The sequence below is a fragment of the Sphaerodactylus townsendi genome, linkage group LG03 (genome assembly GCF_021028975.2).
Source record: "Sphaerodactylus townsendi isolate TG3544 linkage group LG03, MPM_Stown_v2.3, whole genome shotgun sequence".
Taxonomy (NCBI): Eukaryota; Metazoa; Chordata; class Lepidosauria; order Squamata; family Sphaerodactylidae; genus Sphaerodactylus; species Sphaerodactylus townsendi.
This window is the reverse complement of record NC_059427.1, coordinates 167,623,459-167,649,710: the sequence shown is the minus strand read 5'-3', so window position 1 is coordinate 167,649,710 and position 26,252 is coordinate 167,623,459. Positions and strand designations below refer to the sequence as shown.

General features: G+C 49.9%; 1 protein-coding gene across 1 annotated transcript in view; it reads left to right on the top strand.

Moving 5' to 3' along the window:
- LOC125428004 (filamin-A-like) overlaps positions 1–26,252 on the top strand; it is a 157,813-nt gene that overhangs the window by 39,303 nt on the left and 92,258 nt on the right. The window contains 10 exon segments of the mRNA XM_048487578.1: positions 2,419–2,667; positions 4,618–4,715; positions 8,983–9,130; positions 10,473–10,591; positions 11,146–11,223; positions 11,321–11,483; positions 15,116–15,316; positions 15,787–15,924; positions 23,212–23,338; positions 25,834–25,970. Coding sequence (XP_048343535.1) covers positions 2,419–2,667; positions 4,618–4,715; positions 8,983–9,130; positions 10,473–10,591; positions 11,146–11,223; positions 11,321–11,483; positions 15,116–15,316; positions 15,787–15,924; positions 23,212–23,338; positions 25,834–25,970 — 1,458 coding nt within the window.

Sequence of the window (26,252 nt, the reverse complement as noted above, 5' to 3'; positions counted from 1 at the left end):
GGCCTTACGCGGCCTGGGACCCTCGTACCTTCGGGACCGCATTACCCCATACGTCCCAGCTCGACCTCTGCGCTCAGCAGAGGCCAATTTACTGGAGATCCCTGGCCCCTCGATGATGCGGCTGGCCTCCACTCGGGCCAGGGCCTTTACGGCTCTGGCCCCTGCCTGGTGGAACACTCTCCCTCCAGCTGTCCGGGCCCTGCGGGACCTTGGTGATTTCCGCAGGGCCTGTAAGACTGAGTTGTTCCACCGGGCCTTTGGAGAAACCAGCCGCTGAGTGTGCCCCCCCCAGTCCATGGGTCCCCAACGACATCGGGACCCACTATTGGGACATATGGGGCTCTAATGCCATCAAGACCATCTGCCCCTCCCCTCCTTCTAAGAGGATTAGGTCAGGTGGGATGCCATTTTAGGATACAATTCCTGTTTTATTACATTTATGGAAGTCTGATTTGATGATTTTGTGTGTGGTTTTTATGTTGTACACCGCCCAGAGCCCTTTGGGGATGGGGCGGTATATGAAATAATAATAATAACAATAATAATAATAATTGTCATATTCGTTCGGGACTACATTCTAATGTAGGGGTCCCCAAACTACGGCCCGGGGGCAAAATGTGGCCCCCTGAAGGCATTTATCCGGCCCGCCAGGCATGGTGGCGATGGCTCCATTCATGTGCAGTGGGGGCTCGAGGGAGAGGAGGAACCGGCCCCAACGGCTGTTGATTGCAGTTACATGATGGCACCCCCAAATCTCCATGCATTTTCTGACCCAGAGTTGGAAACCTTACATGTGGCAACGCCTGCTCCGCCCTTCCCTCTCGGCTACTCCATGTGTTGCTCTCAGGCTTTCTGTTCCGCCTCACTCCCATTGGCATCAGCCAGGCTGGCGAATCGCTCGCTGGCTGCTAGGGAGGAAGAACCCAGGAAGATGCCTAATCCTGGGTTAGATGGAATGCTTCATTGGGATAGTTCTGCTTTTTTTTACAGGGGAAGGTATTCCACAGCCTCCCCAACAATATTTGGAGCCCACCCTGTACTTGACATACTTTGGTCACTGTTCTAAAAATAGACCATGACAGAAAGGCTGAAAGGTGAAATCAAACATTTTACAATCATTTGTGCATAGGAATTTGTTCATAGTTTTTTTTAGTCCGGCCCTCCAACAGTCTGAGGGACAGTGAACTGGCCCCCTGTTTAAAAAGTTTGGGGACCCCTGTTCTAATGCTTACAATTTTCTTAACTGCTGCCCCTCAACTGACACTACTATCATCTTTCTGTGGAACTCTGTTTAGGACTTGGATGGAAGATCAGCTGGGGGTTCCAACATAGGGGCAGGCAGGGGCACGTCCCTATTGTTTGCCTCTTCCCTTGAAAACTCGACAGAGTTGCCCTGAGCCAGGGGTGTCCAACTCTGGCGCTTCAGATGTTCATGGACTACAATTCCCATCAGCCCCTGCTGGCATGGCCAATTGGCTGGTGGGAGTTGTAGTCCATGAACATCTGAAGCGCCAGAGTTGGACACCCCCTGCCCTCAGTTGAAAGCCAGCTCGGTGCAGTAGTTAAAGCATTGGACATGGATACGGGAAACTCTCTGCCACGGAAGCCTTTGGCCAGTTGCACATTTTCAGCCTACTTCACAGGGTTGTGAGGATAAACTGATGCGGCTGGCCTCCACGCGGGCCAGGACTTTTACAGCCCTGGCCCCGGCCTGGTGGAACACTCTTCCTCCAGCTGTCCGGGCCCTGCGGGATCTTGGTGAGTTCCGCAGGGCCTGCAAGACGGAGTTGTTCCGCCGGGCTTTTGGAGTGTCCAGCCGCTGATATAAGTGCCCCCGCCTCCTCCTACATTTTGGGCCCACTACCATCTATGGGCCCATTCTCTTCTTCTCCCCTTCTGGGAGAGTTTAACAGGAATTGTTGCGGGCACTGCTGTTATTAGTCATTATTAATGGCTGCATTTTAGCTGAAATTATTTACAGTCTATTGTGTAACTGTTGTTTTATGTTGTTCACCGCCCAGAGCCCTCCGGGGGTTGGGCGGTCTATAAGACTGAGAAATAAAATAAATAAATAAATAAACCAGAGGAGCAGAGAACGGTGCTGGAGTTTTGGGTCCTCAGTGCGGGGTAAAATGGGATATAGTTAAAGTAAATAAATCGGCTGCGACTTGCCGGCGCTTTTTACTGTCCCCAGAAAATTAAAGGAATACAAATCTAGCACTTGATATATGTGGGTGGGGGAGGGGGCTGTCCTAAGGGAGAGCTTGGAATCTAAAGGAGGACCCTGGATCCCCCTTCTTGCAACTCTGGCCTCATTGGGAAGGTTTAAGTCACCCCTTGGTGCTTTCCTTGGTACTGACCCATGTTTCCCTTGAAGTTACCCCTTGGTACTGACCCAGGCTCCCGACTTCTCTCCAGACAGCAAAGCAATTGTCGACGGAAACTTGAAGCTCATCCTGGGCCTGATCTGGACTCTGATCCTCCACTACTCCATCTCCATGCCCATGTGGGATGAGGAAGACGATGAAGAGGCCAAGAAGCAGACCCCCAAGCAACGCCTGCTGGGCTGGATCCAGAACAAGCTGCCCCAGCTGCCCATCACCAACTTCAGCAAGGACTGGCAGAGTGGCCGGGCGCTGGGAGCTCTCGTGGACAGCTGCGCCCCAGGTACGGGATGCCCCAGTGTGGTGTTGTGGTTAAGCGCAGGGGGGACTCTAATATGGAGGACCGGGTTTTGATTTCTCACTCCTCCACGTGAGCAGCGGCGTCTTAGCTGGTAAAATGGATTTGTTTCCCTGCCCCTACTTATGAAGCAGTTCAGAAATCACCCAGTGTCCTTGCACGGCGCTTGTTTATTGCTCTAGGCCAGGGGTAGGGAACCTGCGGCTCTCCAGATGTTCAGGAACTACAATTCCCATCAGCCTCTGTCAGCATGGCGGTATTGCATCTGCTGGAAGAACTGATAAGATATGGACTAGTATCTGGAAAAACCATGATCTATAAACTTGCCAGTGGGCTTGATCTGCAGGGTTAGAACTCTCCCGCTCCTAAGTGTTGCACACCATGGCTTTCATGGGCCTCCTGTTAAAACTAATACAACAATGTGTGTAACGTATAGATATGTAAAAACCAAGAATCGCGTCACACACTGAGGCGGAAACTAAATAAATGCAAAACCCACAAATCTCTGAAGTTACTACTATAATTCATAAAGTGTTGTATAACAAACAAAAAAATAGACCAAAGTCATGATTCAAATTCATCAAAATAATCTTAAGTCTCTGTAAGTATCTAGAGTCTCTCATTCAAATTCTTATACATATAGTGTGATATTATATGTAAAAGCCCAAAAATAATGGTTCAAAGAGCGTCAAAATAAATATCTCCAGTCTTTATAAATCCTTTAGAGTCTCTCTCTCAAACACCTCACGCGTTTCAAAAAGCGTTTTCGTAGATATCTTCCTCAGGAGAAGAAATTCATCAATTCTCTTTTTCACATTTCTTAATTGCCATATGGATTATCTACAAAAAATAATAATAATCATCATAGTTTTTTGTTATACACACTTACTTTTAAACATAAACTTATTAACTTTTTTAAACAATTTTAAACCATTTTGAACGTTTTTAAACATTTTTAAGCGTTTTAAACATTTTTAAACATTTTTAATAATTTTACATCATTTTAACAAATTATATAACTTTAATACTACACATTATATTTTTATTATGATGAATAACCATTTTAGCTATCTTACTTATCTCTCCGTAGAGCTGTCATGCACTCCAACAATGGCTATTATGTGTAATGGAAAGCAAGGAGAATCGTGAAAGTATATGGATTGCCCGTAATTACAATCAGCTGTAAATTTCTTAACTGAGCTACAGATGACAAGAAAAATCAATCTCACGATTTAAACCAACAATATTACTTTTAAACCTATGAATAAATCTATTTTCAACTCTTAAAATAAATGTGTCAATGTCAAATGGGTCATAGGGACTGTGATTTCAAATTTGCGGTTTTGCAACATTTTCAACACATAAAAACAAGACGTGATATTGACATTGACAAATTTATTTTAAGAGTTGAAAATAGATTTATTCATAGGTTTAAAAGTAATATTGTTGGTTTAAATCGTGAGATTGATTTTTCTTGTCGTCTGTAAAGGCATCACAGCTGTAGCTCAGTTAAGAAATTTACAGCTGATTTTTGTTTGTTATACAACACTTTATGAATTATAGTAGTAACTTCAGAGCTTTATGGGTTTTGCATTTATTTAGTTTCCGCCTCAGTGTGTGACGCGATCCTTGGTTTTTACATACCCTCCTGTTAAAACTGCCACTTCTAGACAACTGGACTTGAGTCCAGTAGCACTTTAAAGATTTCCAGCATATGAGCTTTGGAGAGTCAAAGCTCCCTTCGTCGGATGCTAGTCGGAATGAAGATCTTCGTATTTAATCTCTCAGTGGCGTCAATTTGGAGCTGCCGATTCTAATATTCCAATAGCCAGTTCACTCCCTTGGGAGGGGTAGAAATGTATGTTCTTCTCCCAGACCTTCTGGGGAAAGGTGTTTGTTTCCTGCGATTGATTGGGCACCTTCCCCTCCAAACAGGGCTGTGTCCTGACTGGGATTCGTGGGATGCTAGCAAGCCCGTCAACAATGCCCGGGAGGCCATGCAGCAGGCTGACGATTGGCTGGGCATCCCACAGGTAAGTGGCTAACGGTCAGGAAAATGCCGTGCTTCAAACCTGTGCAAAGTGTGATCTTACGATGCTAGATTCACACACATGCCCAGATGTTGCAAACAGAGTATGCTTGGTTGTGGTGAGCTTTCCGGGCTGGTGGATCTTGTTCCTAACGTTTCGCCAGCATCTGTGGCCAGCATCTGCGGCAAAGCCACCGATGCAGGCGAAACGTTAGGAACAAGATCCACCAGACCATGGCCACACAGCCCGGAAACCCCACCAGAACCAATTGAATCCGGCCATGAAAGCCTTCGACAGTACAGAGTATGTTTGTTTGGTAGAAATGTTACTTGGCCCAGACGTATTTGAACCTATCAGCATAGCTTTGGAGAGGGGAATTATTCTTTTATTTTAGAAAAGATGGGAAATAAATTATCCTGTATTTATTCCATATTTAGATTGGAGTCCGGTAGAACTCGGAGACCAACAAGTTTTCGGGGGGCTTTTGACAAAGCGAGCTTTGATGGTCAAAAACTTATAACTCTGAATAACTCTGAAAGTTTTGTTGGTCTGTGAGGTGCGACTGGGTTCGAATCTCACAGGGTGCAAACGGTTTAAGGTGGGTAGCGATGCTGGTTTGCAGTAGTACGGGTGGATTGAGTCCAGTAGCAGCAACATTCCCTGTAGGACGTCTCTGTGCTGGTGCCGTGCAGAAAAGGGGCTGCTTAGTTCCGCGCAGTGTCTCTGAAGATCCGCACAGCCCTGTGGAATGCTGACAGGGACTATTGAGTGGCATCTTAGAAACCATCAAGATTTTTAGAGTACAACCTTTCAAGGGCCTGATAACCTGCGGAACATAAGAACATAAGAACAAGCCAGCTGGATCAGAGCAGAGTCCATCTAGTCCAGCTCTCTGCTACTCACAGTGGCCCACCAGGTGCCTTTGGGAGCTCACATGCAGGAGGTGAAAGCAATGGCCTTAAGAACATAAGAACTAGCCTGCTGGATCAGACCAGAGTCCATCTAGTCCAGCTCTCTGCTACTCGCAGTGGCCCACCAGGTGCCTTTGGGAGCTCACATGCAGGATGGGAAAGCAAGGGCCTTCTGCAGCTGCTGCTGCTCCCGAGCACCTGGTCTGCTAAGGCCTTTGCAATCTCAGATCAAAGAGGATCAAGATTGGGAGCCATAAATCGACTTCTCCTCCCTAAATCTGTCCAAGCCCCTTTTAAAGCTATCCAGGTGAGTGGCCATCACCACCTCCTGTGGCAGCATATTCCAAACACCAATCACAAGTTGCGTGCAGAAGTGTTTCCTTTTATTAGTCCTAATTCTTCCCCCCAGCATTTTCAATGGATGCCCCCTGGTTCTAGTATTGTGAGAAAGAGAGAAAAATTTCTCTCTGTCAACATTTTCTACCCCCTGCATAATTTTATAGACTTCAATCATATCCCCCCTCAGACGTGTCCTCTCCAAACTAAGAGTCCCAAACGCTGCAGCCTCTCCTCGTAAGGAAGGTGCTCCAATCCCTCAATCATCCTCGTTGCCCTTCTCTGCACTTTTTCCTATCTCTTCGATATCCTTTTTGAGATGTGGCGACCAGAACTGGACACAGTACTCCAAGTGCGGTCACACCACAGCTTTATATAAGGGCATGACAATCTTTGGAATCTTGGACTCTCGAAAGCTCCTGTCTTCCAAACTTTGTTCTCTTCTAAAGTGCTATCGGATTGCTTAAAGGATTGCTTGCAAAATGTAAAGGCCTTAGACCAGACCACCAGAATCACCACAGAAGAATGGGATCTTTATTGAAAGCCTTAGACTCCATCCAAAGACTTGCAAGCAGTGAGATTAAAAACCACAGAACGGTACCTAAGAAGACTCACACCCCAATCCCCACAAAAACCTTCACACGCCAGACCAGTCTGGGAAAAACGCCAGGGCAAGACAGATAACACACACAGCAAAACCCAGCAGCAGGTGCTCGACAGTAACGAACCAAAATGCCGATCCCCTTTTCACGCCCTTCTACTGCAGACGAATGTGGCTTCTCAAACTATTCCACGTTGGTTTGCTGCATTCTGGCGTATAATTTAACATTAGATTTCATAGGCTGCTCCTTCTCTTTCGGGCGCAGGGCGGCTGATGACAAGCAAGCGAAGCGTCAAATCACCTGAAACGAAAAAATTTCCGTATTTTGTGATCCATTACAGCTACTTAGTCCAAGATGGCGGAATTACAGGCAATCCTATCAGGGGCGCAATAAGCTCCTTAACACCCAATGGAAAGATGGAGCGGAGAGGGGGATCCCGCATCGCCCTGCCGTCACTAGACCAGGGGGTCTGCCACCTGCGGCTCTCCAGATGTTCATGGACTACAATTCCCATCAGCCCCTGCCAGCATGGCCAATTGGGGCTGATGGGAATTGCAGTCCATGAACATCGGGAGAGCTGCAGGTTGCAGACCCCTGCGCTAGACAGAGCGTCCCACCAGACTCGGGCCGAGGCGGAAAAGCAATGGTTGAGGCTGACTTTCTCTCTGCTTTGGGGAGGGGAAGGGGCAGCAGGGAGAGAAACCAGATGAAAGACAGAGAAGGAGTGCCTTTAGGAGACCAGGAGCATTGGGGGAAGGGGCAGATCACCCACCCCCACCCCTCCCCTGCCTTGAATTGCCTCTGGCAAGAGGAGAGGCTGCCTTTCTCTTCTCCCTCCTTCCTGCAGAGCTCTCCCCAAGCAGGAAAAACAACCTGCCCAGAAGCAGAGGGGGGCCCCTCCTCCTCGGGGGCTCCTAGGAAGCCCACTGAATCTGCCTGAGGCATTCAATGGGCTGGATCCTGCTGGGGGAGAGGCTTATAAGGAGGTGGGGGGGGGAGCCAGGTAAGGCAGTCTGCCCTTAATGCATGGCTGTAATGGGGGCATCTCACCCTTCCTCCAATCTGGCTGGTCTCCCTTCCTCCCTCCCTTTCCCCCACTTTTTTCATCTTTAAATTGAGGCGTTGTGGTGTACTAGCCTAACCCTGGCCTGTTTTAGTGTTTATGTGATATGAGCGTTATCATCTCTACTCTATGATTTTATATCTATTGTATTTTATCTATGTTGTTAGCTGCTCTGAGCCAGCTCTGGTTGGAAGAGTGGGATATTGACTCTAACAATGATAATAATTATGATAATAAATGCTTTGCAAAAAGTACGGCCTGCCCTGTAGCAAGGCCTGGCACGAGCACAAGCCAGAGAAGACCACAGAAAACGAAGAAGCAAAAATACTCTGGGACTTTAGAATACAGACAGACAGACACCTGGCACACAACACCCCAGACATAACAGTGGTAGAGAAAAAACATGTTTGGATCATAGATGTTGCTCTGCCAGTTGACAGCAGGGTAGAGGACAAAGAGCTGGAAAAGATCACGAAATACAAGGACCTACAAATTGAAGTCGAACGATTGTGGCGAAAAAGAACAACAGTAATCCCACTAGTACAGGGGTAGGGAACCTGCGGCTCGAGAGCCGCATGCGGCTCTTCTGCCCTTGCACTGTGGCTCCACGAGCCGTAGCCGGTACAGCTCCCATCCTGCTGCTCCCGCCCTGCAGGCAACCCAGGGTGGGCAGACCTACCACCAACTGCCCACGGGTCGGGCTAGGGCCACCGCTGGCTTCCCCTCTTCGCCCACCCTCACGTTGGGCGGGGCGGGGAGCTTTTCCTCGGGCGGCCGGCAAGGAATGAGGCATCAACCGCCAGCTTCATCCTTGCCCACCCTGCAGGCAGCAGGGCGGGCGCATCCATGCGCTTCTCAGAATGAGCGGAGTAAAAGGTTAAAAAAAAACCCTATATATATAGTGTAATCTTTATTTTAAATGTCAAAAATTATTTGCGGCTCCAAGTGTTTTCTTTTCCCATGGAAAACGGGTCCAAATGGCTCTTTGGGTGTTAAAGGTTCCCTACCCCTGCACTAGTAGTTGGTGCTCTAGGTGGAATCCCAAGAAACCTTGAAAAGCATCTGAAAAGCCTAAACGTCCACACGCTGCAAAAAACAGCACTTCTAGGAACTGCACACATTCTACGCAAATACCTCTAGTATCCTAGGTCCTTGGGAAGGACTTGATATTCAGAGACGAATTCCAGACACTTGTGCTGTGTTGTAATCTACTAGTACTACTACTAATCATCATCATCATCATCATCGAACTTGTCTGGGGCCAGGGACCACCAGCAGAAGAGAATATATTTTTGTATATTGTTGTGCCCAGATCTAAGTGCCTTTTTCTCTCCTGCTGGAATCTGTGTTCCTTTTAGGTGATCACTCCAGAAGAGATTGTGGATCCCAATGTGGATGAGCACTCGGTCATGACCTACCTCTCCCAGTTCCCCAAAGCCAAACTGAAGCCCGGAGCCCCTCTCAGGCCCAAACTGAACCCCAAGAAAGCCAGAGCTTATGGACCAGGTGAGAACCAGGGCTGGATGCCAGGAACTTGACTTCTGACGTGCCTGGGGGAATCAAGAGGCCCAGGGTGGTGTGCTAATTGCAGGCGGTGAGCTCTAACCTGGAGAACAAGGTTTGGTTCCCCAGTCCTCCACATGGGCGACCTTGGGCTAGTCACCGTTCTCTCCTAACTCTCAGCCCCACCTGCCCCACAAAATGTCTGTTGTGGGGAGAGGAAGGGAAGGAGTGTGTAAGCTGCTTTGAGACTCTTCACCACTGAGAAAAGCAGAGGATTCATCAAATCTCTTCTTCTTTTGTAAGAGGCGGCAGCAATATGGATGGAGAATTAGCAAGAGCATGAATGAAGGGTTTTCTCAATCGTGTTCATGAAATGCTGAGCACCGCTTGGCTGCTCTGACTTTCTTGCACCACCTTCTATGCTGATAACAAGCTCCAGCTATGCTGGATGTTTTACCTCTGCTTTCGGTCTGACAGTTAGCGGCTTTCCGCGCTGACAGAGTTGTACTGGTTTCTATCTGGGTTCACCTCAGTGTATCCGCACTGCAACTGAGCTCAACGTTGTTTTGTCTCAGTTTCCCCCCCCCCTCAGAACTGCGACATCCCTGTCACAGTTATGAACTGCACCTTTCTGCTGGAACAAGGTCGATACCACTTCGAAGCTTCGAAGTGCGGACACATCGAAACGACACCTCATCCGTTCAGCCAATCAGGAGCCGCTTTTGTGGCATGTGCAGAACAGGAGAGTCGTGGCGGGCATGTAACTGTAAACTGTAAAAAAAGAGAACGCTCCCGTTTCCCATGGTAACACAAGCTCCAATCACGATCGAGGAGCGAAACAGGCACCAAGATGATCCCACCCACTTAGCTCGGTTCCAGGGGGCCAAGTAAGTTGCTGTGCAGACAGCCTGGAATCGCCCTCCACTGAAGGGAACCTTAGCTCCCTTCTGTAGTGCGGAAAGCCCCTTAGATTATCTTGATCGTTGACCGATTGGGAGAGCAGGCCCAGTATCATTCCCACGCTGCAGATGTGGGATCGACTTGGCCTAAGGTTTTCTCTCCAGTTGTAGGCACGGCTTGACTTTTGACCACTCACCCCACTGCTCTGCAGGGTGTTGTGGGTTTTCCGGGTTGTATGGCCGTGTTCCGGGAGCATTTTCTCCTGGCGTTTTGCCTGCATCTTGAAGATGCCAGCTACAGGTGCAGGCGAAACATCAGGAGAAAATCTCGGGAAACCCCACAACACCCCAGTGATTCCGGCCGTGAAAGCCTGCGACAATCCACTGTTGTGTGTTGGTGGCTCAGGGAGCTGTGTGGTCACTGCTGTCTCCACGGTGTCTTGCAGGCATCGAGCCCACAGGAAACATGGTGAAGAAGAAGGCCGAGTTCACAGTGGAAACTATCAGTGCCGGCCAGGGGGAAGTTCTGGTGTACGTGGAGGATCCTGCCGGACATCGAGAAGAGGTACCAGCTATGGAAAGCCACTAGAAGTGCAATCTGACCGGCTAGAGATTGTGTGAGAGAACAGAGGGGGTATATGCCTCACCTTTCCCTGCAGCCAGCGTGGCGTAGTGGTTAAGAGCAGGTGCACTCTAATCTGGAAAACCGGGTTTCATTCCCCGCTCTGCCACTTGAGCTGTGGAGGCTTATCTGGTGAACCAGATTAGCTTGTGCACTCCCAACACATGCCAGCTGGGTGACCTGGGGCTAGTCACAGTTCTTCTGAGCTCTCTCAGCCCCACCTATCTTATAGGGCCATGGTGGCGGACCTTTGGCACTCCAGATGTTATGGACTACAATTCCCATCATCCCCTGCCAGCATGGCCAATTGGCAGGGGCTGATGGGAATTGTAGTCCATAACATCTGGAGTGCCAAAGGTTCGCCACCACTGTTATAGGTTGTTCGTTTTGAGGGGGGAAGAGAAAAGAGATTGTCAGCCTCTTTGAGTCTCCTTACAGGAGAGGAAAGGGGCGGATATAAATCCACGCTCTTCTTCTTCTACTACTCTTTTGTTTAGGCCAAGGTTATTGCCAACAATGACAAGAATCGGACCTTCTCGGTGTGGTACGTTCCCAAGGTGACAGGTACCCACAAGGTAAGGGCTCAGCAGAGGGGTGGGAGAAGGTTCTAGTAGTTGGGCCTCGCCTTGGCACCAACCTCCGTCTGCTTCCTCTCTCTCCCTCCTGCTGCAGGTGACTGTCCTGTTCGCGGGGCAGCATATTGCCAAGAGTCCCTTTGAGGTGAACGTGGACAAGTCGCTTGGGGATGCCACCAAGGTCTCTGCCCAAGGTCCTGGCCTGGAGCCTATGGGCAACATCGCCAACAAGTCCACCTACTTTGATATCTTCACCGCTGGTCAGTGGAAAGGCTGGGGGCGTTAGGAGGGTGTCAGGCTTGCGCTGGGGCGGTTGGGAGACCTCCCGCTGGCAGCAGTGGCGTAGGAGGTTAAGAGCTCGTGTATCTAATCTGGAGGAACTGGGTTTGATTCCCAGCTCTGCCGCCTGAGCTGTGGAGGCTTCTCTGGGGGATTCAGATTAGCCTGTACACTCCCACACACGCCAGCTGGGTGACCTTGGGCTAGTCACAGCTTCTCGGAGCTCTCTCAGCCCCACCTACCTCACAGGGTGTTTGTTGTGAGGGGGGAGGGGCAAGGAGATTGTCAGCCCCTTTGAGTCCCCTGCAGGAGAGAAAGGGGGGATATAAATCCAAACTCCTTCTCTTCTCCTCCTCCTCCTCTGCCGCTTGATAGAGGGGGAGAATGGCAGATATCGCCACTTAAAATAGTCATTTAAGAAATTTTATTTATTATTCTAAAAGAGAAAAAAGAACCAGAAAGGGAAAAAACCTCAAAATTCATCACTGTGTGTGTGTGTGTGTGTGTGTGTGTGTAAGAATGTGTTGTGTGTGTATTTAACTTTTATATAACCACACTGGTGGCAAATCTACACTGTAAGTTTCTATACACTTTTCAGCATCCAAAAATAAGCTCACGGGCAGTTTTCATCTGTCCTGATAAAGTTGTAAGGTCCTCAATCCTTATCCAAAAATAATTGTCGTGTTAAGGGTATGACGTTCCTGAGGTAAACCTGTAAGCGACGTCATCCACTTCTAGGAGGTCAAAACCATAGAGCTTCGAATGAATCCTAGAGGGAACTGATGCCACTTCCAGTTTTGCCCTGGAAGTGACATCATGCTGTCAATATTTGGCTGCCTCCTGGGCTTCCTGCCATGTTCCAAACATTGGCTATAGTTTGAAAAAACTTGGTTAATTTCTAGAAAAGTTAGGGGTTGAGAGAGTGATCCCCCCCCTTTGTGTTCAAGATGGAGAAAAATTGTAGCAAATGGTAGAATCTAGCAGGGATTTGAGATCCTTGATGTGAAATGTTTATAGCTCTTTTAGACACTACGTTGAAACTGTGTCCAGAGGCACTCAGACCTTGGGCTGGATTATGAAGGGGAAAATAACATAAATAGCTGTAGACCATCCCAAAATATTTCATTTGCATTCTCCAACCTTTGCTGTTAAAACTCAGAAGGGCAGAGTGTCTTCACCGGAAAGCAGAGTTGAAATTGGAACCCGGGGTGGCTTCAATCGCTCTGCTCCCCTGTTTTTTAAATCAGAGTTATGTTAGAAGAATATCTTAATTCCTTAGTGGCTTGTCTGTGCCTGTTACTTATGTTTCTTCCTTCTAACATGCTTTTGTCTGTATGTGGGGAGGGAGAATGGTAGGATCTAAATGTCTCCAGCAGCAACAGAAGTTTGTATGCTGGCTACCGAGCCATGTGGGTGGAACTTGTCAGGAGTTTTCCAAACTTATTGCATTTGGCAGTCCATGAAACTGAAACAATAAAGCAAAGCATACAGGAGCGCTCTGATCGGAATCAACCACCCGAGAACGCCAATCGTTACAGGAACTCGTTTTTCTTACCTGGCGTCCAACTGCTCTTCTCCCGACCGGCTAGAGGCGGTTTCCTTGTCCCAGAGACACTAAGCAAGACAATTGATTTCTTGTCTGGCTCTGGCAGTATTGCTGAATGCCTTAAGCCATCTCTGTGGGCTAAGGGGGTGAAGATCCTCGTTGTCTTGGGAAACTAGCTGCCGTCTGAATCACTCCCTCTCGGTCTTAATCCCTTCCAAAACCTGCCTTGTGCTAAGTAGAGCAGAACGGGCGTCCCCGAGAACTCTTCCAATTAAAAAATTTGTGACTTTGACCACGGGCCAGAAAACAGCTGGAGCGCCAGTTTTCAGAGCCGAGAAACGGGGGCGGCGCACAGTGGCGTTCTTGGCTGCTTAAAAGAAGAAATGCAAGTCGAAATGTTATGGCCATTCTCAAAAAAGTACCTCTGGTTTCTAGGTGTCTAACAAACTAGTTTAGTAGATCATTTGTATGGCATGTTTGTGTATCTAAAGGGTCCCATAAGCACAGGCTACAGCAACGCAGCGCAAACATTGTTGGGTCTGTAGGTCTGGAATTCTCCCCAAATTGCAAGATTTCCAGACTGCAGAGGTCGGTTCTGGAGGAAATCACAACTTGGGGGAGAGAGGGACTATTTGACACCCTATCTCTGTCGAGCACGCTCCAAATCACCAGGAATTTGTTAAGCGGCAGCTGCTGCTCAGCTGCTCAGCTGCTGCTACTGCGTAATTTAAGTATTTCAAGCGAAAGTTGGCCCCATGGCGTCTTCCGGTGTGCTGCTCGGCATGTTTTGTGCAGCATCGAAAAAGTTGCACACTATATTTTTGCACAGTGGAGCATGAGAGATTTTGGGAGCATGGATGAGAACGATATACAAAGCCGTAGTACATGATGAATACAGTTTTCCTTGCAGCGACTGCGACCTTGTATATTATATCACTGATGATTTGGCTCGTCAAAAGCTCTTATGCAAAATGGTGGGTCGAATCTAGTGATCTACTTTTAAAAGGACTACAGATCTCTATACAAAGGTAACTTAATTCCCTCTTCCCTTGCTGCCGGACCTGGGAAAATGGATTCCTGGGGTTTGCTTGCTGGAGGTCAGTCTGTTACGGAAAGATGACAGAAGGGGATTGAAATTGCTGCCTCTTCTGTGACCAGAGTTAGGTTAATGGAATGGGATCGCCTTGAGCAGGGGTCTTCAAACTATGGCCCTCCAGATATTCAGGAACTACAATTCCCATCAGCCCTGCTACTTGGCCATGCTGGCAGAGGCTGATGGGAATTGTAGTTCCTGAACATCTGGAGGGCCATAGTTTGAAGACCTCTGGCCTTGAGTCTTGATTTCTTTTAACTGGACCAAATAATTGGTCTTTAAATGTTAAAATGAAATCTTTCAGGTGAGGTACATTTCAGGTGAGGGGTAGGTGAGATCCTAGACCTGCTAATATGTGAAGCGAGTGGTATGCCAAACAGTTTCTCTTCTTAGAGGCTCTTTTCAGTAAGGGGAATAATGGTGGCCAACAATTGCCAGTAATCCAAAGTGACCTGTTTGCAGATTTATACCAGTGGGCAAAAAAAAAACACACCATACATTTTTTACCAGTGTGCTTTTGTTACTGATTGTGAGATCTTGTGTGTCTCTTCCTAACTGAAAACTGGAAAAAGTCAGCGCCCCCTGCTACGGACGAATGTTGAAGGATACACAAGGTCTTTGAGCCTGGGGGCACCTTGGGAGTGCTGACACAAGCATAATGATCGAGGCTACAAAATGGCTGCTGCAGGAGGCGGAGCCAGCTACCAAAAAGTCGGCACAACTTTGCTTCAGTCGCGCAGCGAAGCTCCTTGTGCTGTGGTGGCAGCTGCAGCCAGATTTTAAAAACTTGCACAGACAATCTGAACTGTGGTTGGGCAGAAGCCCTGCCTGGCATCACCCGTTTCCTACAAACAGTTGGCAGGGCACCAGAAAAGGGGTTGGCAGGTGCCGTGGCCCCCACGGGACCTGTCCCAGCCTGGGATGTTAGTGTCTTTTTAAAAAAAAACAAATTGTAATCTCTCTCCCTGCACCAGGTGCCGGACTCGGGGAAGTGGAGGTGGTTATTCAAGATCCCAGAGGCGGGAAAGGGACCGTCGAGCAGCAGCTGGAAGACAAGGGCAACAGCACGTACCGGTGTACCTACAAGCCCACCCTGGAGGGCACCTATACCATCTGTATCACCTTTGGGAGCATGCCCATCCCCCGCAGCCCTTACATGGTCACGGTGGGCCAGGGTGAGCTGCCCTCCCTTCCGGGCTCGTTGGCGGGGCTTCCTGTCCGTGGCATCTCCGCTTGGGTTTCCTTTTCACACCTGGAAGGGCAGCAGATGCTCTGTCCTGCGCTAACCTCTGTCCTCTCCTCTCCGCCTGCGCACCTTCTGTCCTGGCCAGCTCTCCTCTGTTCTCTTCCTCTCCTTTCTGAAGAGGCATCTTCCCGGATCTTTGCTGCCATCCCACCTGCTGAGCGTCTGGACTCGGGGCCAATGGTACTTCTACCTGTAGGTGTGGGGAGGGCGGGAGGTCTGTGGCTCGGAGGGGGGCTGTCCGTTCCCCCCTCCCCACCCCGCAGGGGGGAAAGCTCATGGGTTTCCAATCCTGCCCTCTCTTTCAACGCCCTAGCATGCCGTTGCCGTTCGCAAGCACTGCAAGAAGGCCACGTGGCCTTCTTCCATGCCTCTCAGCCGCCTTTCTCTCTACTGCTGCAGCATGTAATCCCAACGTCTGCCGGGCCGTGGGCCGGGGACTGCAACCGAAGGGGGTCCGGGTGAAGGAGACAGCGGATTTCAAGGTCTACACGCAAGGTGCCGGCAGTGGTGAACTTAAGGTCACGGTGAAAGGCCCAAGTAAGTCTTACGTTTCCCTCCCTAACTTGTAAAAAGGGAGTGGGGGTGGGGGTGGGATTGTGGCTCAGTGGAAGAGCATCCGTTTTGCATGCGGAAGGTCACAGGTTCCATCTCTGGCATCTGCCGTTGAAAGGACTATACACTTTCACACCGAAAAGTGACAGGAGATTTGTGAATTAATCCTCTGTTTCCGGGACCATCTTTGTTCTAGAATGCTGTGCTTGGGTCCGAGTGCCTTGGGGACAGAACTAGGTAAGCCCTGGGACCCAAACTGAGCATGCTAGAACAAAGATGGTCCAGGAAATGGCAGATGAATTCACAAATCTCCTGTCACCTTTCAGTGAGAAAGTGTTTAGTCTTGGTCTCCCATGGGCGGGAATGGGGTTGGGATAAGTCGCCATCTGCAAATTTTAAATTGTTTAAATTCTATGAATTTAATATTGTTATAGATTGTTTTTATATTTGTATTTATTTGATGTTGATGTACACCGCCCTGAGCCCTCCGGGGGAGGGCGGTTTAAAAATGGAATTAAATAAATAAATAAATAAATAAGAAGAGCAGGAGGTTTGGATTTATACCCCACCATTATCTCCTGTAAGATGGTTTACAAGCTCCTTTCCCTTCCTCTCCCCACGACAGACACCTTGTGAGGCAGGTGGGGCTGAGAGAGTTCTGAGAGAACTGTGACTAGCCCAAGACCATCCAGCGGGAATGTTTCCACACATCTGGTTCACCAGATAAGCCTTTACCACTCTGGTGGAGGGGTGGGGAATCAAACCTGGTTCTCCAGATTAGAATCCACCTGCTCTTAACCACGACACCACGCTGGCTCTCAGGAGGGGATGTGGAAGACCGATGCGGAAGAGCCTGGGGAGCAGCTGCCAGTCTGAGTAGGCTGCGGTCCTCAACCTTTTTGAGCCCGCAGTCCCAGCTGCAGAATGACTGTACCAGAAGCTGGAGCTAGCCACAAAATGGCTGCCATAGCTTATCTTCCATCACCCAGTGAAGCCCCTGGCGCCGCGACGGCAACGTTTGAACAAACCTGCGCCACCGGCCTGAAGCTCTGCTAACCAAAAGCTGTGTCTGTCTTCGCCCGCTTCCTAAAAATGCTTGTCAGGTGCCAAGAAAGGTGTTAGGGAGTGCCAAGACACCGCGCTGGGGACCCCTGGTGTAGGTAACACAATACATTTTAAACACAACCAAGGTTCAAAACCGGATCAACCTCCATCTCTCACCTCCAGAGTCACAGCAAGGGGGAGACTTCCTGTCATAATGACTCCCCCCCCCCCCCCCCCCGGTATTTAACACGTCAGGAGATACCCTAGGGCAGGGGTGTTCAACTCTGGTGCTTCAGATGTTCATAGACTACAATTCCCATCAGCCAATTGGCCATACCAGCAGGTGCGGATGGGAATTGTAGTCCATGAACATCTGAAACACCAGAGTTGGACACCCCTGGTATCGGATATGGGGAAGGACAGGGGCCTCGCTAGACTTTTATGGGCACTAATGTTTTGCCTCTGCTTGCTATAACCAGTCAGTCAGCCCCGTCAAATGCCAAAGAAGCACGGCTGGGTTGCAGAGAGGCCTTGCTGATAAAGAGTCTCCTTGCAAATATGCTTCATAATAACTAACGTGTAGGTATCCAACTCTGGCACTTCAGATGTTCATGAACTACAATTCTCATCAGCCCCTGCCGGCATGGCCAATTGGCCATGCTGGCAGGGGCTGATGGGAATTGTAGTCCATGTACATCTGAAGCACCATGAACATCTGAAGCACCAATTGGCCATGCTGGCAGGGACTGATGGGAATTGCAGTCCATGAACATCTGAAGGCCCAATTGGTCATGCTGGCAGGGACTGATGGGAATTGCAGTCCATGAACATCTGAAGCGCCAATTGGCCATGCTGGCAGGGACTGATGGGAATTGCAGTCCATGAACATCTGAAGCACCAATTGGCCATGCTGGCAGGGGCTGATGGGAATTGTAGTCCATGAACATCTGAAGCGCCAATTGGCCATGCTGGCAGGGACTGATGGGAATTGCAGTCCATGAACATCTGAAGCGCCAATTGGCCATGCTGGCAGGGGCTGATGGGAATTGTAGTCCATGAACATCTGACGTGCCGGAGTTGGACACCCCTGCCCTTGAGCAAAGGAAGTAGCTGTGTGGTAAGACAACAAGGGGAGAGCTTTCAGCAGCAGGCCAGAACCACAGATTGCTGGCAGCAGAGAACACAGCAGCGTCTTGTCCAGGCTAGACCAAACTCCTTGCAAGAGGCATTCATAGAGCTAGATACTGGATCTTGATGGCTGCATGCCGGGGTGGAACCTCAAGCATTCAAAGCAGGGTTGGGTAACCAGGCCTGAGGCAGGCTTTGAAAACCAGACTCTCCGTTGAGAAACTGGAGACGTCCCAACCCATAGATAAGATCTGGAGAAGTGCAATCCGTTTCCTTGAATCTGCCACTTAAGGAGCACCTGGAGGCATACCTGCTTTGTCAGAGAGGAATGTCACGGCGGCGTCTTTTGCGTTTCTGGAGATGGCCAGATTGTGAGGTCAGCCCTTGGCTGGTTTGAGCTTGGAATGTGTTGCCTGCTGCCGGCTTTGATCCCGGGGGGCTCCTTGTGTGTAAAGATAAGAAAGGGGCCTGTTGGAGTGGGTGCATTTCCATCTCTCCCTGTTTCTCGGTGCTTTCTTGAGCTGCTTTGGATCTAATCGGAGAGAAGCCAGAAAAGTGTTGAAGCTGCTATGGGAGGGCAGCAAATGGAGGACAAACGCACTGCTTTGGCAATCCCTTCGCGTCCAGCTCCGCCTCCTGTGACCACCATTATGTCGCTGCACTCGTCATTCTGTGTCAGAATTCCAAGGGTGCTCAGAAAGGTTGGGGACACAGGTGTTTTCAGTGCCTTTTCAGGGCATGTCTGTTTGCTGCGAAGTGAATATTCAGCCATAGCCTATCAAGTTGTCCTCTTGGCTGCACTAGAAGGAGACATCAGAGAGCCAGCGTGGTGTAGTGGTTAAGATCAGGTGGATTCTAATCTGGAGAACCGGGTTCAATTCGCCACTCCTCCACCTTAGTGGCCGAGGCTTATCTGGTGAACCAGGTGCGTTTCTGCACTCCTATATCCCTGCTGGGTGACCTTGAGCCAGTCACAGTTCTCTCTGAACTCTCTCAGCCCTGCCTACCTCACAGGGTGTCGTTTGTGGGGAGAGGAAGGGAAAGGAGCTTGTAGACCACCTGGAGCCTCCTTACAGGAGAGGAAGGTGGGGTATAAATCCAAACTCTTCTTCCTCTTCTTATTATTGGCTGGTTGTCACAGCTGCCAGATCTTTAGCTGGTTGTTGGCCTTTCATTATAATTCGAGCCTCACCCAGAGGCCTAGGGAAGTTGTAATGTTTTAGCGTCGTATTCGTGCGGATCCCAGCAGGGCTGCCTTCTGAATCTGACAGATGTTAATTTTGTCGATTTGAAGATGTTTCAAGGGCTGCCCTCGCGTCACCTGCCGACGCCGTTCTTGGTGCCTGCCAAGACTGCTTGGAAAGTGGATGGGGCCAGATGAAGTGTTGGCCCAGCGAGGCTTCTGACCGGCTGCACAGATTTTTATTTAAAAATCTTTGCTTTTTCGGCAGCTGCCACCACAGAACATTTTATGTTCATTTTAAAAAGCTTCCAGTGAAAACGATCTGCTGCCTGAAATGCTGTGGAGTCGCTGCAGGACTTGGGCGTAACTGAGCTCTCTTGACATTTTGTGGTTGCGCCCACCACTTTGTGTCAGACTCTCGGAGGTGCCCACAGATTCAGAAATGTAGGCAATCTGGTACGGACTGGCAGCTGTCGGCCGCTGCTCTCCCCGCTCACTCTTCACCCTTTGGAAGGCTCGGGCAGGAAAGGACAGTTCGCTTTGGAGCAGCAGTGGCGTAGGAGGTTAAGAGCTCGTGTATCTAATCTGGAGGAACCGGGTTTGATTCCCAGCTCTGCCGCCTGAGCTGTGGAGGCTTACCTGGGGGATTCAGATTAGCCTGTACACTCCCACACACGCCAGCTGGGTGACCTTGGGCTAGTCACAGCTTCTCGGAGCTCTCTCAGCCCCACCCACCTCACAGGGTGTTTGTTGTGAGGGGGGAAGGGCAAGGAGATTGTGAGCCCCTTTGAGTCTCCTGCAGGAGAGAAAGGGGGGATATAAATCCAAACTCCTCCTCCCCTTCTTCTCCTCCTTCTTCTTCTCCTTCTTCTTCTTCTTCTTCTCCTTCTTCTTCTCCTCCTCCTCCTCCTCCTCCTCCTCCTTCTCCTCCTCCTTCTTCTTCTCCTCCTCCTTCTCCTCCTCCTTCTTCTTCTCCTCCTCCTCCTCCTCCTCCTTCTTCTTCTTCTTCTTCTGCTCCTTCTTCTTCTTGTTGTTGTTGTTCTTCTTCTTTGAGGGGGAATGGCTTACGGCTTCCCTCTTGGGTCTGTTTTCTGGACCGCTGCCCACATGAGCACCGACTCAAAAACATCACCTCCGTAAAGTTGTCCAAAGTTTATTCCAGGAGATACTCCAAACCTCATCCAGTGAAGGGTAATTAAAATGATTAAAAAAGAACCAGCCAAAGGAACATTACAACGGAATCAACCCGTGCCTTAAACAAGGCACCCACCAAGGGAGGGGGGAAAACAGGCCCCAATAACGTCCCCTCCCTTCCCCAGCCGTTCCTAAGATTTTTTTCGAATGCCGAGCAAAGGCCAGGCCAACCGGAGTTAATTGCTGGTTACCGTTCTCGCTGAAATTCACTAAGTTACCCCCCTTCGGTTCATAGGAATCAGTTCAACAGATAAAGGCAATTTCTTCATACAAACCCCCAGTCCACAAAAGTCTGAAATTTATTTACTAAGGATAATATTTCAAGATGGTTGTATCCAGAGGTGGGATCCAGCAGGTTCTCACAGGTTCCCGAGAGTAGGTTACTAATTTGGGTGCTGTGCAGAGGTGGGATCCAGCAGGTTCTCACAGGTTCCCGAGTAGGCTATATATTTGCTTCAAATGCAATGGCTGGCACCTTCCAGAGGATCCTCTGAAGATGCCAGCCACAGATGCAAGCTGGCGATGATAATACAACACCATCGACGTGAAAGCCTTCGACAGGTTACTAATTATTTGGGTGTGCCGAGAGGGGGTTACTCATTGGTGATTTTGCCACGTGATTTTTGCCTTCGTTACGCCCCTCCTCTCAGCAGTATCGCGCAGAACTTGAAGCAGTCTAGCAGGAGGTGCACCGGCGTGCGTGGCAGCCTGTGCCTGCATGCATTCGTTTCCCGCCCAAGGACCGGCGCAGCGGCTGTGTCCTTGCCACAGCCCCGCCCAGGAATGCCCCGCCCCCAGAATGCCCGGCCGCGCCCATCGTGCCCCGCCCAGTCCCATTGGCGCTACTCCACAGTTTGAATCCCACCATCTTGGGAACCTGTTACTAAAATATTTGGATCCCACCACTGGTTGTATCTGGAATTTGCGTGTGAAAACGGCAAGGTTTGCATTCACAAATGAGGTCTTTGCTTTGGATGGAATGCTCTGGCTTGGTTGCAGTTAGCTTTGGACGCAGGAATAAAATTGTGCGTGTAAAACCGAAGGTTAATGGGCAGCAGTTGGTGCGGAGGAATTTTGATGAGTCATGTGTTCCTCCCCCCATTAGTCAGCTATTCCACTATGAGTTCCTGCTGAGCAGTTAGCAACAAAGAAAAATCTGTGCCCCAGAGAGGAACACGTCTTCCCCTGAGAATGCCGGCCGCAGATGTGGGCAGAACATTAGGAGCAAGGACTGGGCTTGGAAAACCCACAACAGCACCAACAAAATCCCTGTGAAAAACTGAGGCCAGGACAGCAAACAAGGCTTTTTGCAAAAAGCCACGGTTGTATGAACAAACGGTGGCTTCTGCAAAGATGTTTCTGGATAAAACCTAGACATGGTCAGCATCTTTATTGGGCAGCTGACATGGATTGGAAAGCAGTCCTGGGGGGAGAATTCAAACTCTTCCGTTCTCCCGGGGGTAAACTGTCCCTCAGCTGTTAATAGCCATGCAGTTTAGGGTGCTTGCTGGGGGGGACCAACCACCCCCTCCCAAATGAGGTGCTTTCTCACCTCGTTCGACATGACCCCGCGGAAGACCCAGAGTCTCCTGCATTTTCAGCCCCTATTTTGTATGATTTTTACAATTCTGGACTCGGTGGCCAAGACTTTGAACAGCAAACTCACCCAAGAGTAGCAGTAGCATGAAATTAAAAGCTGCGAGGGTTTGTTGACGAGAATGCCGTTGGGAAGACGGGGTGAATCGGGCATCCGGCGGGCTCCATCGTTCGAGATTATTAGGGATCTTGTTTCATAATGGGAAGGACTCTCTGATTGGAATGGGAATCCAAACTGAACAGGTTTCCTGTCTGTTGAGGGTTCCTGTGTCATGCTTCTGAGAAAAGGACAAAGTGTGATGTCTGGAAATCCCGGCTTTTCTGGGGTCAGGTCAGAGTGTCCTTGAAAACCCCGAGGATTTTAGACTCCGTGGCTTCTTCTGTCCTTCCCAAGGACAACGTTCGGGCCTTCCGACTGGTCACAATAACTTTTCCACCCTAGCCCCTGTAGCCTTGCACAAAATAAGCATTGTTGTTTGAAAACTTGGGAGCTTAGGAGAAACCCGGCGTCTGCCGTGTTTTGGCTTTTTGCTTCTTCTGTGGGCCTAGAAGCCGCCTCGGCCTTCCCAATTTTTCCCCCCTTCCTTCCCCAAAATACAAAAACTGGAGGGGCACCCAATATAATATGGTGGAAAGTAGATTCCGGACAGGCGAAAGGAAGGACTTCACTCAGTGGGTGATTAAAATGTGGAATTTGCTGCCAGAGGATGTAATGATGGCAGCGAACTTCCGAATGTGTGTGCCAGGAGGCCACATCACGGGAAGGCCCGATGCCTTCTTGCCAGACCTCCAGAGGAACTGGTTGGCTGCTGTGGTAGATGGGATGCTGGACAAGATGGACCACTGGTCAGGTCCAGCAGGGCTCTTCTGATGCTCTTATCAGGGGGAGTTCTCAACCTCCGTGCCCTGTTGTTGGGTCTCCAGAGGAACTGTGTGAGACGGGATGCTGGACTAGATGGACCCTTGCTGAGCTGGTCCAGCAGGGTTCTTTTGATGTTCTTATCAGGGGAAGACCTTGTTGTTGTCACTCAAGTTGGCTGCTGTGTGAGGCAACCTGCCGGGCTAGATGGACCACTGATCTGATCAGCAGAACTCCTCTTACTCTCACTCTCTCTCTCTCTCTGCAGAAGGCCTGGAGGAGCGTGTCAAGCAGAAAGACCTGGGGGACGGGGTGTACGGCTTTGAGTACTTCCCCACCGTACCTGGCAACTACACGGTCACCATCACCTGGGGCGGGCAGCATATCCCTCGCAGGTAAGGCTTTGGCTGTGGGTGGGAGTTGTGCGCCCCCCCCTTTCTAAATTGGAAAAAAAAGTTGCTTTGGACGGACAATCCGTGGTGTTCAAGTGATTTGGTGGAAACTCCTCGCATCCTTCCTTGCTGGCGTGCTCGTGGGATGGTAAATGTAGAGTTTTGCCCTGTCTGTCCTAAATGGCCCCGGCTAGCACAAACTTATCAGGTCTTGGAAGAAGAGGAGGAGTTTGGATTTATACTCCACTTTTCTCTCCTGTAAGGAGACTCAAGGTGTCCTACAAACTCCTTTCCCTTCCTCTCCCCCAACAGACACCTTGTGAGGCGGGTGGGGCTGAGAGAGTTCTGAGAGAACTGTGACCAGCCCAAGATCACCCAGCAGGAATGTAGGCGTGCGGAAACACCTCTGGTTCTCCAGATAAGCCTCTGCCACTCAGGGCTGGCCCTGATTAGTATTTATATGGTAGACCATTGAGGAAGACCAGAGTTCCTATGCAGAGGAAGGCAGCAGCAAACCACCTCTGCTCACCTCTTGCCTTCAAAACCCCATGGCCCGGAGGTCCCTATAAGTTGGCTGCAACTTGATAACACACATTCTATCTTGAATTGGATGTCTCATCCTAGCCAGACCTCAGACACTGAGTAGTGTTAGCCCCGGTTAGTAACTGGCTGGAAGACCACCGAGGAAATACGCAGATGCAGGTAACGGCATACCATCTCTGTTTGTCTCTTGCTTTGATCTGGATGGCCCAGGGAAGTCCACTCTAGTTTGATCTTGGAAGCTAAGCAGGATTAGCCCTGGATAGTACTTGGAAGGGAGACGACCTGGGAAGTCCAAGGTGGCAGGCGGTGGCAAACCACCTCTGCAGGTCTTTTGCCCTGACCTGGATGGTCCGGGCTCGCCCAGTCTTATCAGGTCTCTGAAGCTAAGCAGGATTAGCCCTGGTTAGTACTTGGAAGGGAGACCACCTGGGAAGTCCAAGGTGGCAGGCGGTGGCAAACCACCTCTGCAGGCCTTTTGCCCTGACCTGGATGGCCCAGGCTTGCCCAGTCTTATCAGGTCTCTGAAGCTAAGCAGGATTAGCCCTGGTTAGTACTTGGAAGGGAGACCACCTGGGAAGTCCAAGGTGGCAGGCGGTGGCAAACCACCTCTGCAGGCCTTTTGCCCTGACCTGGATGGCCCAGGCTCGCCCAGTCTTATCAGGTCTCTGAAGCTAAGCAGGATTAGCCCTGGTTAGTACTTGGAAGGGAGACCACCTGGGAAGTCCAAGGTGGCAGGCGGTGGCAAACCACCTCTGCCAGTGCCTTTTTTTGCCCTGACCTGGATGGCCCAGAGGCTGCGCCCACGGTCTTATTTCAGGTCTCTGAAGCTAAGCAGAGGATTAGCCCTGGTTGAGTACTTGGAAGGGGAGACCACATGGGAAGTCCAAGGTGCCAGGCGGTGGCAAACCACCTCTGCAGGCCTTTTGCCCTGACCTGGATGGCCAATTCAGGCTCGACTCCAGTCTTTACTTCAGGTCTCTGAAGCTAAGCAGGATTAGCCCTGGTTAGTACTTGGAAGGGAGACCACCTGGGAAGTCCAAGGTGGCAGGCGGTGGCAAACCACCTCTGCAGGCCTTTTGCCCTGACCTGGATGGCCCAGGCTCGCCCAGTCTTATCAGGTCTCTGAAGCTAAGCAGGATTAGCCCTGGTTAGTACTTGGAAGGGAGACCACCTGGGAAGTCCAAGGTGGCAGGCGGTGGCAAACCACCTCTGCAGGTCTTTTGCCCTGACCTGGATGGCCCAGGCTTGCCCAGTCTTATCAGGTCTCTGAAGCTAAACAGGCTTGGTCCTGGTTAGTATTTGGATGGGAGACCACTATGCCGGTACACAGAGGCAGACCGTGGCAAACCACCTCTGTTCATATTTTGCCTTGAGAACTCCACAGGGTTGCCACAAGCCATAAATTAAATGTTTCAGGGCCCCCATGTCAGAATTGGTGCTTTCTTGTCTCCTTCTGTTGCAACTGGGGCGTTCTTTCTCCAAGGCCAATTGGCCATGCTGGCAGGGGCTGATGGGAATTGTAGTCCATAACATCTGGAGTGCCAAAGGTTCACCACCACGGCAATAGGACCTGTAAAGGAACAAAAATATTTTGATTTGGACAAGATTGAAATGAATGGAAGTTATCGTAGATGTTGAACAGATACATTGTTTGAAACTTTATTTACTTTGGTTTTGCACAGATCACCAATGTGTGAAATTAATTAGTCCCCATGAAATTAGTTTGCTTCGGTACAGTTGGCATTTCTTGAATGTATGACAACCATATTTGCCCCAGAGTGGCACGTGGAAGGACTTTATTTACTTCCTTCAAATGGGCTTATAAAATGTCTGTGGCGATTGGTGGCCTAGGAGAAGCCGGTGGAGACACGTAGTGGGTGAGAGGCTCCCACAAGCTCTGTATTAACTTGCTGTCTTTTCCGACACTGGAATAAATGATGGGTTTGTTCCCTCAGCCCATTTGAGGTCAAAGTGGGAACGGAATGTATCAGCCAGAAGGTGCGGGCATGGGGACCCGGCTTGGAAGGGGGCGTCGTGGGCAAGTCGGCTGATTTTGTCGTGGAAGCCATTGGAGACGATGTCGGCACTCTAGGTAAGCCAGAAGATCGCCCCGCTACTGTCGTGTGTGTGTGCGCGCGTGCGCTTCTTCGTTTGTACACAGGCCTGGCTGGAATGATGAAATGTGCTCCCCTGTCAGAGGCAATCAACCTCCAAATCCCATGCCAGGAAGGCCTTGACCTCTTTGCCCTGTTGTTTGCCCTCTAGAAGAACTGTTTGACCGCTCTGTGACAAGGTGTCCAGCGTGGGGCAGCTGTACTTGTTAACAGTGACGCCTGCCCTGTAAAATATTTTTTGCAATTGAGGGGGCTTTCCA